General features: G+C 48.3%; 1 protein-coding gene across 1 annotated transcript; it reads right to left on the reverse strand.

Annotated features, from left to right (window-relative positions):
- Positions 1–10,998: 10,998 nt before the first annotated feature.
- Positions 10,999–14,147, reverse strand: WFDC13 (WAP four-disulfide core domain 13). The gene is made up of 2 exons (XM_070051776.2): positions 13,940–14,147; positions 10,999–11,218 (listed from the first exon to the last, which is right to left on the reverse strand). Exons 1-2 carry the CDS (start codon positions 14,025–14,027, stop codon positions 11,064–11,066), a joined length of 243 nt encoding a protein of 80 aa, XP_069907877.1. The 5' UTR covers positions 14,028–14,147; the 3' UTR covers positions 10,999–11,063.
- Between the last annotated feature and the right edge of the window lie 4,374 nt (positions 14,148–18,521).

The raw sequence follows: 18,521 nt of genomic DNA on the forward strand, positions 1-18,521 counted from the left end.
TTTTTTCCAGTCATGAATGCTTTAAATCTGTTTTCTAACTTATCTCTGTAGCTGGGACCTCAAGTATATTGTAGAATAGAGACAAAGCAGTGGACATCCCTACACTTCTTGTTGACTTAAAATGAATACCTCTAATGCTTTTTTAAAAAAGATTTATTAATTTGAAAGATAGAGTTACAAAGAGTTAGACAGAGAGAGGTCTTCCATGCACTGGTTCACTCCCCATATGGCCACAACTGCCAGAGCCGTGCTGATCTGAAGCCAGGAGCCTGGAGCTTCATCCAGGTCTCCCATGTGGGTGCAGGGACCCAAGCACTTGGGCCATCCTGCACTGCTTTCCAAGGTGCATTAGGAGAGAGCTGGATCAGAAGTGGAGCAGCCGGGACTTAAATCTGCACCCATATGGGATGCCAGCACTGAAGGCAGCGGCTTTACCTGATACGTCACTGCTCCAGCCCCAAATGTAACAATTTCTAACAATTTCCCATATTCACCTTAAATGTAGACATTACACACACACATATATATTATTTTTCTTTAAGACAGATGTTAATATCACAAAGTGAGGGACTCATGATAATGATAGCATGATGAAAGAAGGTATATTACCATTTACATGGTATGTTTCAGTGAGGTAATATTTTTAACTTATATCACATGATATGGCATCCACACAATTTTTGTTCTCTCTTTATATATGTTAACTTCCACAAATAAGGGAAACCATGTTTGCCTTGTTGCAGATGTCAGGATTTCATTCTTTCTTATGGCTGAGTGATGTTTCTCCCACGTTGTCTTTATCCAGTCATCAGTGGATGGCCAGCCAGGTTGGCCCCATACCCTTGCTGATGTGACCTGAGCTGCTGCAAACATGGGAGTGCAGGGAACGCGGTCACGTGCCGGTCCGTCTCCTCTGCATGTGCTCCCAGGAGCAGGGTAGCTCGGTTGTGGCGGATCTATTTTTATGCTGTTTTTATCAAGGTTGTACCAACTGGCAGTCGCACCAGCCGTGCTAAGTGCTCTCTCTGAGGCATATGAACCGCGTGAGTTCCGAATGGCGCGCCTCTCTGGGTTGCTGGACTCTGCTGTTACGCGGGACTTGATGCTCTTGAAGGTCCTGTGTTGTAGCCTCATTTCTTCCCCCATTGTTTGGAAGGCTTTTTGCTGTTTTGTAATGATGATTGATCCTTACAGCCAACAGAACAATGCCTATTCATTTTGTCTATTTGTCCAAGGAAATATAGAGTCCTAAATGGCCAACTGGAAGCCTTATCCCATAACCCGGGTAACCATTTTCATGATGTTTGGTGAAGGTGTTCCACTTGGAATGCTAATAAAACCAAACTGATTGATCATATGGTTATAGGTAGTGAATGTTCTTAGCTCATTAGAAGAAAGATCTGTGTTAAGACAGATGGGGTATTGGGACCAGCGCTGTGGCACAGTGAAGCCTGAAGTGCCAGCATCCCTATATGGGCGTCAGTTCTAGTTCCAGATGTTCCTCTTCTGATCCAGCTCTCTGCTGTGGCCTGGGAAAGCAGTAGAGGATGGCCCAAGTCCTTGGGCCCCTGCACCTATGTGGGAAACCTGGAGGAAACTCCTGACTCCTGGCTTTGGATCGGCGCAGCTCCGGCCATTGCGGCCATCTGGGGAGTGAACCAGCAGATGGAAGACCTCTCTTTCTGTCTCTACCTCTCTCTGTAACTCTTTCAGATAAGTAAAAAAAATCTTCAGAAAAAAAAAAGATGGAGTATACTAGGAGTTTTGGGCTAATGGGCCTTGGGAAGATACTTGGTGTATCCTCTTCAAGGCAAATCCGTGCCAAAGCACGTACCAAAAGGACAATTCTCTCTTCCAGGCGGCAGCACTCCCTAATGAAGTGAGGTGGTATTCTTTCTTTCTTTTTTTTTTTTTTCTTTGACAGGCAGAGTTAGACAGTGAGAGAGAGACAGAGAGAAAGGTCTTCCCTTTCCGTTGGTTCACCCCAAAATGGCCGCTATGACTGGACTGGAAGAGGAGCAACCAGGACAGAATCCGGTGCCCGGATGGGGACTAGAACCCGGTGTGCCGGCGCTGCTGGTGGAGGATTAGCCTAGTGAGCCACGGCGCCGGCTGTGAGGTATTCTCATGTAACTCCTTCTCTCCCTGGCAGCACACTCAGTGACTCCAGAGCTTGCAGCTCTCTTGCTGAAATTCTTTCTAGAAGTCCCCTCTAGGTGTCTCTATTTCCTCGCATCTTTGACCTTCCTGATTCTGGAAGAGAAGACGTTTGCCACTGCTCCTCTTCCTCTGGATAAGTCTCCACGATTACTGGTCTCAGGGACACATCTCGATCTCCTCCCAGCACTCTTCCGCGTGCTGCTTGGACAGCAACATGGCGGGGGCCTTGCACTAATTCAGTTCTGGTGTCCTGAGCACGGGGCAGGGATGGCATCCAGCCCTTTGGCCGAGGACCTCACTCCCTTGTGAATGGCTGAGCCTCCTAAAACCCTTGCATGATTTTATGGAGGGGAACAAGCACTCTGTCACCATGGCATCCCTTCCATAAGGCATCTCCGTGAGTACCCCTACTGGAAACAAAACACGAACATTTTCTTAGACTGGAGGTAAGTGATGGCTGTTGCACCACTCCGGCCACTGCTGAACACTCCTGGAGTGTATTCCATACTTCTCTTTCAAACAGATGGGCATTCATTGAAGATTGTTTCTAGCTTTGACGTCTCCGCAAGAATCTGAGACATTTCACAGCAGTCACACATAGATGCTTTATACCCAGGGCATGTCATTCTTCACCCAATGGTGTCCTATTGCTGAATATTAAAATGGTTTCATGGGGCTGGTGTTGTGGTGCAGTGGGTTAAGCCACTGCCTGTGATACTAGCATCCCATATGAGTACTTATTCTGAGTCCCAGCTGCTCCACTTTGTACCCAGCTCTCTGCTAATGCACCTGGGAAAGAAGCAAAGGTGGACCAAGTACTTGGGCCCGTGTCACACACATGGGAGACCCAGATGGAGTTCCAGGCCCTGGCTTTGGCCTGACCCAGCCGCAGCACTGAGGCCATTTGGGGAGTGAACCAGCAGGTAGAGGATCTCTTAGTCTCTCTGTCTCTCCCTCTCTCTCTGTAACTCTGCCTTTCAGATAAAATAAAATAAATCTTAAAAAAATATTTGAGGGGTCGGCACTGTGGCACAGTGGGTTAATGCCCTGGCCTGAAGTGCCGGCATCCTGTATGGGCACTGGTTCAAGACCTGGCTGCTCTACTTCCAATCCAGTTCTCTGCTATGGCCTGGGATAGCAGTGGAAGATGGCCCAAGTGCTTGGGCCCCTGCACTTGCATGGGAGACCTGGAGGAAGCTCCTGGCTCCAGGTTTCAGATTGGCATAGCTCCAGCCATTGTGGCCAGTTGGGGAGTGAACCATTGGATGGAAGATGTCTCTCTCTTTCTCTCTCTCTCTCTCCCTTTCTTCCTCCCTCCCTGCCTGCCTGCCTCTCATCTCTCTGTGTAACTCTGACTTTCAAAAAATAAATCTTAAAAAATATTTTAAAAATTTTATATTCAAAAATAATACTGGTGAACATGATTATCCATATAATTATTTCATCAGCATACTCTCTCAGTGTGATCTTTGCTTGATGTGATGCCCACAGGTCCTGCAGGTCCAATCCCCACCAGACCCTCCAGGAGCATGGCCCATTCCTGTCCCTTCTGTTGGAAAATCCATATGGTGAGTGCCTACAAAATAGGAGATTCCCATTTTCCCAGTCTCTCTCTTTTTAAATATTGTATTTATTTACTTGAGAGGTAGAATTATACAGAGACAGAGAGAGAGAAACAGAAAGAAAAGTCTTCCATCTGCTGGTTCACTCCCCAAATGGCCACAATGGCCGGAGCTGGGCTGATCTGAAGCCAGGAACCAGGAGTTTCTTCTGGGTCTCCCACGTGGGTGCAGGGGCCCAAGGACTTGGGCCATCTTCTATTGCTTTCCCAGGCCACAGCAGAGAGCTGGATGGGAAGAGGAACAGCTGGGACACAAACGGGAGCCCATATGGGATGCCGGCACTGCAGGCGGGGCTTAGCCTATTATGCCACAATGCTGGCCCCTCCCCCAATTTCTTTACTCCTTGTTCATTCCTTAAGTAGTTTCTGTATTATACTCTTTTTTTTTTTTTAAATATTTATTTATTTGAAAGAGTTACAGAGAAAGAAAAGGAGAGGCAGAGAGAGAGAGAGGTCTTCCATCTGCTGGTCCCAATTGGCCGCAATGACTGAAGCTGTGCTGATCCGAAGCCAGGAGCCAGGAGCTTCTTCCCAGTCTCCCATGTGGGTGCACAGGCCTAAGGACTTGGGCCATCTTCTTCTGCTTTCCCAGGCCATAGCAGAGAGCTGGATCAGAAGTGGAGCTGCTGGGCCTTGAACTGGTGCCCATATGGGATGTCAGCACTATAGGCAGCAGCTTTTCCTGCTATGCCATAGCGCTGGCCCCCTGTATTATACTCTTGTATTATCTCTATAGTACAAGTTTCAAACATATTCTTCATACATATATATATATATATGAATTTTATTTCTTTCACAAATAATTGGACCTAAACGCTAATAGAGTGTGTATATATATATATATATATATATGAAATTTCTATAGTATTAAACCCTTGTGAAGTTCTCTGTAGGGGCCAGTGTTATATAGTGGGTTAAGCCCCCACTTGTGATACTAGTGTCCCATATCAGAGTGCTGGTTCAAGTTCCACCTGCTCTGCTTCTGACCCAGATTCCTGCTAATGTGCTTGCGAAGGGAGTGGAAGATGGGCCACGTACTCGGGCCCCTGCACCTTGGTGGGGGACAAGGCTGGAGTTCTCTGGCTTCTGGTTTTGGCCTGGCCTACCATTTGGGAGTGAACCAGCAGATGGAAGAGTCTCTCTCTCTCTCTCTTTCCCTCTCTCTCACCCCCCTTTCAAATAACTGAATAAATAAATAAATAAATCTTTTTAAAAATCTATGCAATCATGGTCTTTGATTAGCCGTCATTAATTGGATAACGGCTTTATAGAGCTTGCGGCGCTACTTTGTATGAGAGTGTCTGTGTGATGGAAGTGTTCTGTGTTCGTGATGTGTAACAGCAGCTGTCGGCAGCAGCATGTGGTTATTGAACATAGGAAATGACTAGGAAGACCGAGGAGCCAATTGGATATTTTATTTTTAAAATTTTAAAAAAGATTAATTTATTTGAAAGGTAGCAAGAGAGAGAGAGAGAGAGAGAGAGAGAGAGAGAGAGAGAGAAACCTTGTATCTGTGGTTCACTCCCTAAATGGCTTCAACAGCCAGGTCTGAGCCAGGTTGAGGCCAGGAAGGCAGGGTTCCAAGCAGTTGGGTCATCCTCCACTGCTTTCCCAGGCATGTTAGCAGGAAGCGAGGTCAGCATGAACAGCCTGGATTCAAGTCAGCACTCCAATATGGGATGCCGGCATTGCAAAAGGCAACTTAACCGGCTGCTCCATGGTGCTGGCCTCTGAGTATTTTATTTTATTGTAATTAACACAACTTTACATTTAAATAGCTTCTTGTGACTGGTGCCTCCAGTATAGGACAGATCAAGCTCGGATTATCAAGACGGTGACAGCTGCAGTTTGAGTGGCTAAGCTACGTGAGAGGTCTGCCTTACCCAGGTCAGTTTGAACCACAGCTGGTCAGTAAAGGGTCCTGCAGATTTTTCTGGCCAGTACTTCCTGCTCTGGGTCAGGGGTCACCAGGACGTCTTGTAGAGGGAAAGGAAGTAGAAGAAAAGTAGAATTGTGGGAGTGGGCGGCCACACAGTTGCAGGTTGGCCCCATTCACTTGAGAATTGTAGAGGGCAGCGAAGCCTTCCAAAGGTGCTGGGGACTTAGCCGGGGGTTGGAAATCACTGTTGGCAGCTGTTCCGCAGCATGGGGTGGGGTCACATTACTTCCAAGGATGCAGTGTTCTCCATTAACTTGAGTTAATTTTATGGAACCTAGAGAAATTAAAAACAAACCGACCAACCAGAGTCTGCAATGGAGTGCACACTGTGATCCCTTTATGCAACAAGGACTTCAGATCGAAGAAGGATTGGCAAGGTGTAGTGATAATAATGGCATTCTTTCCAGATTCTCTGGCAGCAACCTGATTTGCACTTTGCATGTGCCAGCCATGTCCTCTGTATGACACAGGTGAGGGCTAGATGTTCTTCGTCTAAATTTTACAGGTAGACAGATGGGGGCCTTGAGAGCTTAGGCAATGCCCAGCAGCACCAGTTTAGTAGGGCAGAGCTGGACGGAATCCCAGAGTAGCCACGATCTGCAGCTTTCACTCCGCGCTGCTGCCCCATTGGAGCAGACACTTTCATGCTTCTTTTTTTTCACTTGCTTTTTTTTTTAAATTTATTTTATTTGAAAGACAGCTATGGAGAGAGGTAGAGGTAGAGAGAGAGAGAGAGAGAGAGAGAGAGAGAGGTCTTTCATCCTCTGGTTCACTCCCCAAATGGCCCAACTGCTGGAGTTGGGCTGATCCCAAGCAGGAGCCAGGAGCATCCTCTGGGTCTCCCACATGAGTGCAGGGACCCAGGTGCTTGGGCCGTCTTCCACCGCTTTCCCAGGCTCATTAGCAGGGAGCTGGATTGGAAGTGGAGCAGCTGGGACTTTGAACTGGTGCCCATATGGGATGCCAGCACTGCAGGCATAGGCTTTAGCGTGTTGTGCCACAGTGCTGGCCTCTTGCCCATTTTTAGTACGTTTCCATAAGTAAATATAAATTAGCTTTAACAAATAATTTAGGGGTTGACATTGTGGCTCAGTGTGTTAGATCACCAGTTGTTACACTGGTATCCCGTATCAGAATTTTGGCTACTCTGCCTCTGGTCCAGCTTCCTGCTGACATACTTGGGAAGCCCCTACCACCCATATGGGAGATTGAGATGGAGTTCTGGGCCCCTGGCTTTGGCCTGGCCCACACTTGGTGGTTGTGGCCATTTGGGCAGTGAACATACTGATGGACGATCTCTCTGTTTCTCTGTCTGTCCCACTCTCTCTGCAGCTCTGCCTTTCAAATAGATAAATCTTTAAAAAATCCAGTGCCTACTTTGAGGATTAACATCACAACTTTTATAATTTATAAAATGAGGCTGACTCCAGCAGTGAAGTGGGCAGCAGATATCTGAGGGGCCTGGGACCGCTCAGTGGAGAGTAACTCATTAGGCGTTGGGATCAGTCTACTCCTTGCACTCTCTTCTCGTCCCTGTTTGAAAAGTCTGGATTGTATCCACAGGCATCGTGCTAGGTGTTAGGATTTTATGACAAAGGAATCAGACCCAGTTCTGCTTTTATGCAACTCATATACTCTAGACAGAGAAAATACTAACTTAACAATTAGAGTACAGTGTGATAAAGGTTATGGTAGTGGAAAGATAGGGCTCTGTGCCAAGACAGAATGACTGATCGTGTCTGGAGTGAATTGGCTATGGTTCCATGGAATTTTAAATTTAATTTGAACCTTTAGCTTTAACCCCCTGAGCCACAGGGCCGGCCCCTCCTCAGGTGCTTTGTGTGTGCGCTGGTATTACAGTCACTCTGAGGACTACATGAGAGGAAGGCGTTGTGGTCTAAAATATTAGCTCCTGTTAAAAAGCTGGGAGCTCTCGACCGCGTCCTCCAGAGCCCAGGGCTTAGTGGAAGACCATGACAAGCTTGCCTGGGATGTTGTGTTCTTCAAGCCAGGAGGTCACGGAGAGCTCCACGCTGCAGTTTTTTTTTTTTTAAATTTTTTTTTGACAGGCAGATTTAGACAGTGAGAGAGAGACAGAGAGAAAGGTCTTCCTTTGCCGTTGGTTCATCCCCCAAATGGCTGCTATGGTTTGCGCGCTGCGCTGATCTGAAGCCAGGAGCCAGGTGCTTCTCCTGGTCTCCCATGGGGTGCAGGGCCCAAGAACTTGGGCCATCCTCCACTGCACTCCCTGGCCACAGCAGAGAGCTGGCCTGGAAGAGGAGCAACCGAGACAGACTCCAGCGCCCCAACCGGGAACTAGAACCTGGGGTGCCGGCGCCACAGGTGGAGGATTAGCCAAGTGAGCCGTGGTGCTGGCCCACACTGTATTTTTTGATAGCAAGGTCAGTGGTTTCTCAGGCTCTCCCCGTACTCACTCAACCCTCCCAGCCCACGCCAGAGGTCCATCCAAGGGATCCACTGGGCAGAGGATGCACTGCACACTAGACGCATGGCTCTAACATACATGACAGAAAACATGCTACATGAAAGAGTACAGTCTCAAGTCAACCACAAGATGACCATCCATGGAGGATGCCTCAGCTATATGACAATGTTTTTCTGCACGTCCAAGATGAAGTCTTGTCTCTTTGGGCAACACACTGGAGTGGAGCTCACCAAGCCTTGTGTGCCCCTTAGCCATCACACTCTGACACTACCATAAAAATATAGTGGCACCAACTACCTTAACTAGACTCTGAGCAGGGTCTGAGTGCTGGGGTCTTCCCATGGGTTCTGTGTCCTGTTGCAGGGGCCCTGGGTCATCTAAATGCTGACACCTCCATTGACGGCCAGCGTGTGGCATGAGCAGTCAGTCATGTCCAAGGCACAGCAGGAAGTGAGTGTGGTGGACCAACCAGGGCCTGGGCAAGGGTGAAGCCGGAGTTAACGCACCTACATCGTTGCACCACTTCCACCTGCCTCCGCTTACCGTGTTCTTTTCCACAGGGCAAGTGAAAGGAGCCCAAGCTGAAAGACCCCCATTCTGACCCGAGGATGCTGGAAATGGCAGAGGACCAGGAGCAGGCCCCATGCTAACTGCCTTCCGAACACTCTGGAACAGAATAGCAGGATATGCCAAATAACGAATGCTATTTTTGTTTTGGTGGTGGAGTTCCAGAGGACTCCAGTTAACCATTCTTGTAACATCAGCAACGTCATAACAGGGGCCTCGCCCTTCCTTTTAAGAGAGAAAAAGTGAGGGCCGGCGCCGTGGCGCACTTGGTTAATCCTCCGCCTGCGGCACCGGCATCCCACATGGGCACGGGGTTCTAGTCCTGGTTGCTTCTCTTCCAGTCCAGCTCTCTGCTGTGGCCCGGGAGGGCAGTGGAGGATGGCCCAGGTGCTTGGGTCCCTGCACCCGCATGGGAGACCGGGAGGAAGCACCTGGCTCCTGGCTTCGGATCAGCACAGCTCCGGCCATTGTGGCCAACTGGGGGGTGAACCAACAGAAGGAAGACCTTTCTCTCTATCTCTCACTTTCTATAACTGTACCTGTCAAATAAATAAATAAATAATAAAAAGAGAGAAAAAGTGAAACCCAGAAAGGGTGATGTTGTGAGTGAGTTGCTGGCAGCTTCTAGCCTTGGCAGGGCCTGTGCAGTGACCAAATTCTTCCATCCGTGTGGCCTTACGCTAACCTCACAATACCCGAAGGCATGCGTGTTCTCTTCCCCTTTCACAGGAGGATCTTGATTGTCACAGAGAGGTGCAGCACGAGGCCAAAGCCACACCAAGCGTGAAGGGCTCAGCCTGACTCCCTGCCCAGGGCACTGAATCCGGAGGCTGGAATAGCTCGTTCCCCGATCTGAGCGTCCTGTTCTCGCCTTGGGCCATGACGCCACCTCCTTGGGTTGCTCTGCATTGAGAATCTATCAGGAGCACCCTGCCCCCGGCAGCACAAAGGTAGCCTCTGGGTGGGGGGAGATTCATGGAGGAGGCCTCCGTTAAGGCTATTTTGACCTCGTGGGAACAGGTGGTCCTGCGGAGGTTAAGGAGGGACAGGAGCATCCCTGAGACCCTGAGCCCCCTGAACCCAGGCCAGACCCCAGACTTACCAATTGCTCCGGGAGCTATGCCTCAGGGGTTAGCAGGGTATTTTTTTTTTTTTTACTTTCTTGGCCTTGTTTCTGTAGGAGAAAAATATTTTCAAGTATTACCTGGCAAAGTGTTATTCTCAGAGATAAGTTCGGCTCACCATGACTGTCGCCACTGAAACCAGAGCATGAAGCCGAGTTCTGTCACAGGGACGGTGGGACCTCAGTGAACCCAGTGACCACGAGGTTCATGCTGACGCTCCTACGTTCCAGTGAGGAGCCTCAAAGGATGTGAGGTTTAATTACAGGGGCTTGTCTCCCCAGTGGATGCCTGTTCACTACAGCTTACTGAGCGGTTACATGGATTGTCTATTTCAGTCTCAACATTACTGTTCCAGTCTTAAAGATGACGAAGCTGATGCTTAGAGAGAGGTCCTTGTGTGAGGGCACCCAGTTTCCAAGTGGCAGAGCTGGGATTTGATCCCAGGCACTCGGCTTCAGCCGTCCTACTTCACTGTTCTTCCCAGTGTTGTGTGTGCTGGGTTTTCCGTGCAGGGCGGGGAAGACAGCAGGGAAGGATTCCATTAAGATTCCCTCAAGAAACTCCCAGGTGGAGCTTCCTGCTTCTTCCGAGGCCTTGCAAAGCAGGAAAAACCAGGGTCTCCCTTTTACTCATGAGGAAGAGATAAGAAAAGCTGTCTTATTCAAGGTCGTAGAAAGACAGCTGCAAAACAGAATTAGAAACCCGATGTCTTCTCAGTCCCCCCAAAATCCTCCCTCTGTCCTGGGGCTTCTCCCAAGATTCCCTTGTGCTGAATTTCCAGGGTGGGGGCCAACTGATGGTGTCTGGAGAAAGGTGGGTGAGCAAAGATGGAGAACACGTTTGGCTTTGGGGTTTTGGTGACATTTGCAGCCCCAGATACTGTGTCCCAGCTCCTGCAGTGAAGTGGGTTCTGGGACAGGGGCGGGCGGTGGAAGGAGACATTTGTGGGTGTGGTCAGCGATTCACAGGTGTGGTCATGCGGAGAGAAGCGCCTTGTATTTTGGGAATGGGGGAGTGCTCCTCCAATCAGGACTCTCAGGGAAACTCTCCTTGGGGAAGAGAAGGAGAATTATTGGATATTTGGCATCCTGGCCACCAACATCAAAACGAAACAGAGAGGGATTGACCCTAGTGGTTGCTAAGAGATCTCCCATCGGTCTCCCACCAGTGGCTCTAGGCTCAGGACTGGCATCAGAAATCCATCCATTACCTTCGGCGCTTTGGAGTTCTGTTCAGTGAGCAGACTATCCCACAGAAGGCCGAGCAGCATTGCAGCCCGTTCAGGCAGTCTTCCTGCAGCGTGCAGAATCTGTTACAATTCTCAGGTTCCGATCTGCAGGGTGGAGGTTCCAAGATGTACTCTGGAACGCAGAACAGGTAAGGGAAAGGCCCAAACAGGCTGGAGTAATACTCAGAACTCAGAAAGCTCAAGGGGCTGCCAGGGAACCTGCCGCCCTCGTCGCCTTTGTGTGGCCCTGGGGAGGCTGAACCAGGTTTTGTTCTTAGCTTTTGCCTCCTTCTGAGTTCTGAGCAGGAAATCAGGGCGTGGATATTTGATCAGAGTTTGGTGGATCCGTGCAGCGTTAGTCATTCATAGTCCTTGCAGCTCAGAGGTCAAGGCCCCCTAGACCCTAAGTTGTACAGCCTTTCATCAGCACAATGGTGCAGTGTATTCTAGGGTTAGTGGAACAAGGGCCACTTGTATAGGAGGAGTGAGCCGAAGGTAAGTTTCGATAAAGGAGAAAGATCACACTGCAAACTGAAGGTCCTGGATCAGAGAGCTGGGACCCACTTCACGGGTGAGTTCTGGGAGAGACTTCTCTTGTGATGCGAAAGTCAAGATTTCAAAATGAACTGGGAAGGTTCAGCTTCCTCCTCCCTGGCACCTCCTGGTTAGGAGCCCAGAGCATCAGGGCGTCCCCACCCACTAGTGTTAGAGAGGAATGGGCATCTCGACTCCCTGTTTCCGCCCCCACCTCCGAGGATTTCTGTTCAAATCTAAGACCCACCTGCACTGGGAGATCCTACCCTAAAGCCCCATCCCAGTCTCCTCTCTGTCCCTAAACTCTAAGGCGTTTTAATGATGAGCCCCATCACTCCCTTCTGCAGGCCTTACGGGACCCTAATTTTTGTACCTCAACACTTGCCCTTTCTTTGCAGCCAAAGTCATGGATGGGGCATTCTATTGCCTATCTGTTGGTTCATTGCTCTGCAGGTATTTGCAATTAGAGGACAGTCTGACGGCTGGTGCTGTGGTGCAGTGGGTTAACGCCCTGGCCTGAAGCACCGGCATCCCATATGGGCACCGGTTCGAGTCCCGGCTGCGCCACTTCCAATCCAGCTCTCTGCTGTGGCCTGGGAAAGCAGTGGAGGATGGTCCAACGGCTTGGGCTCCTGTACCCACGTGGGAGATCAGCAAGAAGCTCCTGGGTCCTGACTTTGGATTGGCCCAGCTCTGGCCATTGTGACCATCTGGGGAATGAACCAGTGGATGGAAGATTCTCTCTCTCTCTCTCTCTCTCTCTCTCTCTCTGCCTTTTAAATAAATAAATAAATATTTTAAAAAAGAGAAGAGAGTCTTTAGGCTGCGATGATGATTTGAAAGGGATGAGTAAAGACAAGCTTGGGTTCTAATTGTAATCACGCAAATGACACCAGAGATGGGGTAAAAGAAGCTGAGGTCCAAGCTATGGACAGTGTGGCAGAGACCAGCAACCATCTGTGCTTCCTGGAGCAGTGTCAGAAACTGGGACTGTCCCGGCTTTGAAGAGTTGGGTGTTCAGCGGAACAGCACGGGAAGGGGACCACAAGCCAGGAATCCCGGAGACGGCGCCCTTCTCAAGTTCTGTTTCCATCTGTGTATTGGGCCTCGGTCTCGCTCACAGCAGTTACTGCTTTTATTTATTTATTTATTTGAGAGGTAGAGTTATAGACAGTTAGAGGGAAGGACAGAGAGAGAGGTCTTCCATCTGCTGGTTCACTCCTCAGTTGGCTGCAACGGCCGGAGCAGCGCCGATCCGAAGCCAGGAGCTTCCTCCAGGTCTCCCACGTGGGTGCAGGGGCCCAAGCACTTGGGCCATCCTCCACTGCTTTCCCAGGCCACAGCAGAGAGCTGGGTTGGAAGAGGAGCAGCCAGGACCGCAACAGGCGCCCACATGGGATGCCAGCGCCGCAGTGCCAGCCCCGGTTACTGCTTTTTAAGGAGAGTCTCTTCGTGTCTCCTCAACTTGTACTCCTTGGTCCTCCACTGAACTCCGCTCTCACTCTCTCGCAGCTTGTTTAGCCCCTCTCTTTCCTACAAACCTGCTGCATAGCTCCCGCGAAACTCCTGAAACGGGACCTCACCTCCTGGGCCCCTGAGCTAGCGCACATATCCCCTTTCCCATGCTGTCCCTGTGGAAGTGTGTGCCTGGTGAACGGGCGTTCTCGACTCATTTGGTGGTCAGGGCCGACACTGCTGCTCTTACTAGGCTGAGCTGGGCAGCGGTGGCCGCTGAGATACACTCTGTGTCGGCCCGTCGGCAATAGCCACTGTGAATTGTTCAACACCTCTGTATTTTTAAATAAAGCAAAGCGTAAGGCTTCCTGTCTTTTCCTTTAAAGAAACACCCTCCAAGGCCAAGGTTATGGAGAGTCCAGCTTGAATTTTTGCCAGCTTCATTTTTCTTCCCTCTTTTAATGAATGGAAAGTGGGACCAAGCATCCATGAAGGAACGAGGGGCAGCAAGAAGACTACGCTTGGCGAGGAAGCTGATGGCATTTACAGAGCTTGAACTCACTGGCGTCTACTGCGGTTAGAAAGGGCGCCCTAGACCTGCCTGCACATCTGAGTTTCTCCTCCCGACTATCCCACTGTACTTAATATCCATGGTGAGGATAAAACGTGAGGCTCAGATACTTTGTCCAGGGTCTCGCAATACAAAAACAGAGCAGAGATTCAAACCCAGCTATTGGTGACGGTGAAGCCTGGACTCTCGAATGTGACCCTGCGCTGTTTCGAGAGGTGTGCCAGGCTGTCTGCTCTCGGATCCTCTCCTCGGCATCGGCTGCTGCCCTCCCCTGGGCCCGGACTCCGCACCTACTCATTAAGCGCTCCTTGGGACTCCCAGGCACCAGGTGCGGCGCCAGGCAGAGCACCAGCAGGAAGTGGCAAGGGAGCACAGGCTTCATGGTGCCGGCAGCATGGGTGAGTCTTGGCCAAGGATGGCTGGGTTTAACCGGCGCTGCTTCAAGAAGAGGGGAAGAGGGCTGTGGAGGCGTGCTGCGACTGCTCTTCCCCTGTGGATTCCAGTCCCGAGGGACCAGACAGAAACCCAAGCACCTCCCAGTCACACCACTACAGGGCCAGGCAGTGTTCTTAAATCCACGCCCCCTTTAAAACATTTGTTTTTGCTATGAAGAGAACAGATTTCATGTACTTCACAGGGGGCAGTTCCAAGCAGACAACGACACTGCCCTGCCCTCCCGCTCCTTCCCCCACCCCCTCACGCCTTCCTTTCTTTTCTTTTTCTTTAACTTTTGCAAAGACATAATTTCAGTCCACGCTATGACCTCAGGTTTCATCTGTCACTAAGCAGAATATTCAACCAGTAAAAGGTAGGAAGACCACAGTTCCACAGGAGTCTAAACAAGGGCTAAAGGCGACAATCAGATCACCGGATGTCCATTTCATTCCTATACATTTTAACTGCCACATATCAGAGAAAACACATGATATTTGTCCTTTTCGGACTGGCTTATTTCACTAAGCATAATGGTTTCCAGTTGCAGCCATTTTGTTGTGAAAGACAGAATTTTATTTTTTTATGGCTGAGTAATATTCAATAGTATATATATGTCACACTTTCTTTATCCAGATGGGTATCTGGGTTGATCTTAGCTATTTTGAATTGAGCTATTTTGAATTGGGGATACAGAATTAGTATTTTTAAAATGTCCATACTATCCAAAGTAATATACAGGTTGAATCCCTATCAGAATTCCCAAGTCATTATTCACTGAAATAGAAAAAAAAAAGTCCTAAAATTCATATTGAGCCACAAGAGACTCCAAATAGCCAATGCCATTTTGAGCAAAAAGGACAAAACTGGAGTTATTACACGACTGAATTCAAGATATATTACACAGCTATAGTAATCTAAATAGCATGGTAGTGCATAAGAATGCACACAGCCATTGAAAAGCCCATAAGTAAGCCACAGATTCTCAACAATGTGCCAAGAGTATGCAATGAGGAGAGGAGACTTCAATACGTGATGTTAAAAAGAAGACATCCACGTGCAGAATAATCTAAGTGGATTCTTCCCTCATCACTTATGCAAGAATCAACTCAAAATGGGTAATGGACTTAAATGTAAGAACTGAAACTGTGAAAGGTACTATAAAGACATAGAGGGAACCGTCCATGTCACTGGTCTGGGCACTAATTTTTTGGGTATGACCTCAGAAGTGCAGGCAGTAAAATAAAAATAAATAGGATTGCATCCAATGAAAATGGTTCTGTATAACAAAGGAAACATAACATACTTATTCGGAGAAAGTATTTGCAAATCATACATCAGACAAGGGGCTGATATACAAAATATGCCAAGAACGGAAATGACTCAATAAGAAGATATTTTAAAGATGGGCAAAGGACCCGAATCGAGATTTCTTAAAAAAAGAAATAGGAGTGGCCAATGAATGTATGGGGAAAATGCTGAATATCAATAATCAACAGGGAAATGCAAATTCAAGCTACAGTGACATACCATCTCACCCTTGTAAGAATGGTTGTTATAAAAAAGACAAAAAATAACAAATGTTGACAAGGATCAGGAGAAAGGGGAACTCTTAGACATTGCTGGTGAGAATACAAATTTGTACAGCAACTATAGAAAATGGTATGGTTGCTCCCCAATTGCTAACAATAGAAATAGCAAAAAAAAAAAAAAAAAAAAAAAAAAAAAAAAAAATGGGGCCAGCGCTGTGGCATAGTGGCTAAAGCTGCTGCCTGTAGTGCTGGCATCCCATATGGACACCAGTTCGAGTCCTGGCTGCTCCACTTCCAATCCAGCTCTCTGCTGTGGTCTGGGAAAGCAGTGGAAGATGGCTCAAGTGCTTGGGCCATGTGGGAGACTCGGAAGAAGCTCTGGCTCCTGGCTTCGGATCAGCACAGCTCTGGCTGTTGCGGCAATTTGGGGAGTAAACCAGTGGGTGGAAGACTTCTCTCTCTGCACCTCTGCCTCTTTGTAACTCTGCCTTTCAAGTAAATAAATAAATCTTAAAAAAAAAAAAAAGAAATACCATACCAGGAATACGGGCACTGATTATTTTTATGTATTTAAAGAAAATGAAATTATTATTTCAAAGAGAAGTTTACATCCCCAATAGTGTTAAAGCACTATTAAAATAGCTAAGGTATGGGTTCAACCAAGGTTTCCGCTGATGGGTGAAAGAATAAAGAAAATGTGATATCTATCTATATCTATATCTATATCTATATCTATATCTATATCTATATCTATATCTCCTATGGAATATTCTTCAGCTAAAATGGATAATTCCTGTAATCTACTGCTAACACTAAGCATACATGTGCTTTGTGTTGCTACAGAAGCATGAAGTGATAGTATGAAAAGAATGAAAGTAAGAGCATGGAAAGCAAATGGGGTGAAGTGATGAGGCGCCCGTGAAGAGCTCAAAGCCAAGAGTGTGTAAGGTGTGAGGAGGCAAGGAGACAAAGGCACAGAAGCAAGAGGGTGGGGGAAATCTACAGGCTACTTCTGCTGCTTTTTTAAATGAGCAAGAGTGGCTATCTTTTTCTTTTTTTTTTTTTTAAGATTTATTTTATTTATTTGAAAGACAGAGTTACAGAGAGAGGTAGAGACAGAGAGAGAGGTCTTCCATCCGCTGGTTCACTCCCCTGGTGGCCACAACGGCCGGAGCTGTGCTGATCCGAAGCCAGGAGCCAGGAGCTTCTTCTGGGTCTCCCACATGGGTGCAGGGGCCCAAGGACTTGGTCCATATTCCACTGCTTTCCCAGGCCATAGCAGTGCTGGACCGGAAGAGGAGCATCCGGTACTAGAACCAGCACCTGTATGGGATGCCAGTGCTTCAGGCCAGGGCTTTAACCCGCTGCGCCACAGCGCCAGCCCTAGAGGCTTCTTTTTCTTGTCTACTCCCTCTCCATTTTCTGGCCCAAGTAACTGGAAGTACTCCAGGCCCCACTCTGGACTTACCCAGAGCCACTCACAGCCAGCTTAGGCCCCAGGTGTCTCCTTCCCATTGGTAGTCTCGAAGAGGCAGCTGGAGAAACTGCCTTGGTGATGGGAACTTGCCCGGGTCTGTCCTGACTTCCAGGGCCCGGAGAAGCTGGAGGCTTCACTGTCTGGTACAGCTGGCTCTGGACTCACTTCCTCTTGTACCCTGTGTGTCCCTGAGCAAGTTCCTGCATTTGGAAAATAGGAAGATAGTAATGCTACACTCATAGAGTCATTGAGAATGCTACTTGTTATGAGTAAATTTTTAAAGTTTTGTTTATTATTTATTTGAAAGGCAGAGATAGAGAGGAAGAGACATAGAAAGAGGTCTTCCATCCACTGGTTTACTCCCCAAATGGCCACAATAGCCAAAGCTTGGCCAGGGCAAAGCCAGGAACCTGGAATTCCATCTGGGTCCTCCATGTGGGTGCAAGGGCCCAAGCACTTGGACCATCTTCCATTGCTTTTCTAGGCACATTAGCAGGGAGCTGGAATGGAAGTGGAGCAGCTGGGACTTGAAATGGCACTCAAATTGGATGATGGCAGTGCAGGCAGTGGCCTTATCCACTATGCCACAATGCCAGCCCCTAAATTTTTGAGAGATAGTGAAATTGATGTTAAATTGGGTGATTATGGATACTTCCCTGTGTAAATGTTTCACTGATTTATCTAAAAAAACATTATTTAGCATTACCTACATGTCAGACATTGAGTTCAGAACTTTTTAAAAAATTAATTAGTTTATTTGAAAGGCAGAGAGGCAGAGAGAGAGAGAGAGAGAGGTCTTCTATCTATCCCAAAGCTGGGAGCCAGGAGCTTCTTCCAGGTCTCCCATGTGAGTGCAGGGGCCCAAGGACTTGGGCCGTCTTCTACTGCTTTCCTAGGCCATAGCAGAGAGCCAGATTGGAAGTGGAGCAGCTGAGTCCCAAACTGGCGTCCCTATAGAATGCCAGCACTGCAGGCGACGGCTATACCCGCTATGCCCCAGTGCCGACCCCACGAGTTCAGAACTTAACATGTAAAACTCATGGACTCCCCCCTACAATCCTACGAGGACAAGTGCTGCTACTATCCTCACACACGAGGAGATTTAGCGCCTTGTTCAAAATAAGTGGGAGCTAGGATCTGAATCTAGTTTACGTCTGCGTTTTAAATCTTCACACAGGCCTTTTCCAAGCCCTGTTGGGAGAGATCTTGCTTTTCATTGGCACAAAAGCCACAAGAAGTTGGTGACAGGCAGTGTCAGACTAATGCCTGCAACAGAGAAATGATATAAACATGGGTGAGCTTTATAGAGATCGTCATACAATGTGGAAGAAAAAATGGGTACGTAGATCCTTCCCTCGCTTCTACGATCACCCAGACTACTCTGTGTACGTGTGTGCATGTGTGTGTGTGTGTGGGGGGGGAGGTGAGGCTCCTG

The sequence above is a fragment of the Oryctolagus cuniculus genome, chromosome 11 (assembly GCF_051225735.1).
Source record: "Oryctolagus cuniculus isolate XC-2025 breed Fujian yellow rabbit chromosome 11, ASM5122573v1, whole genome shotgun sequence".
Lineage (NCBI taxonomy): Eukaryota > Metazoa > Chordata > Mammalia > Lagomorpha > Leporidae > Oryctolagus > Oryctolagus cuniculus.

Excerpts from the sequence above, each read along its gene's own strand:
- WFDC13 (XM_070051776.2), bottom strand. The coding sequence starts at position 14,027 with ATGAAGCCTGTGCTCCCTTGCCACTTCCTGCTGGTGCTCTGCCTGGCG. Across the intron at positions 11,219-13,939 it reads TCCCAAGGAGCGCTTAATGA|AGTACATCTTGGAACCTCCA; the intron begins GTAGGTGCGGAG and ends TCTGCGTTCCAG.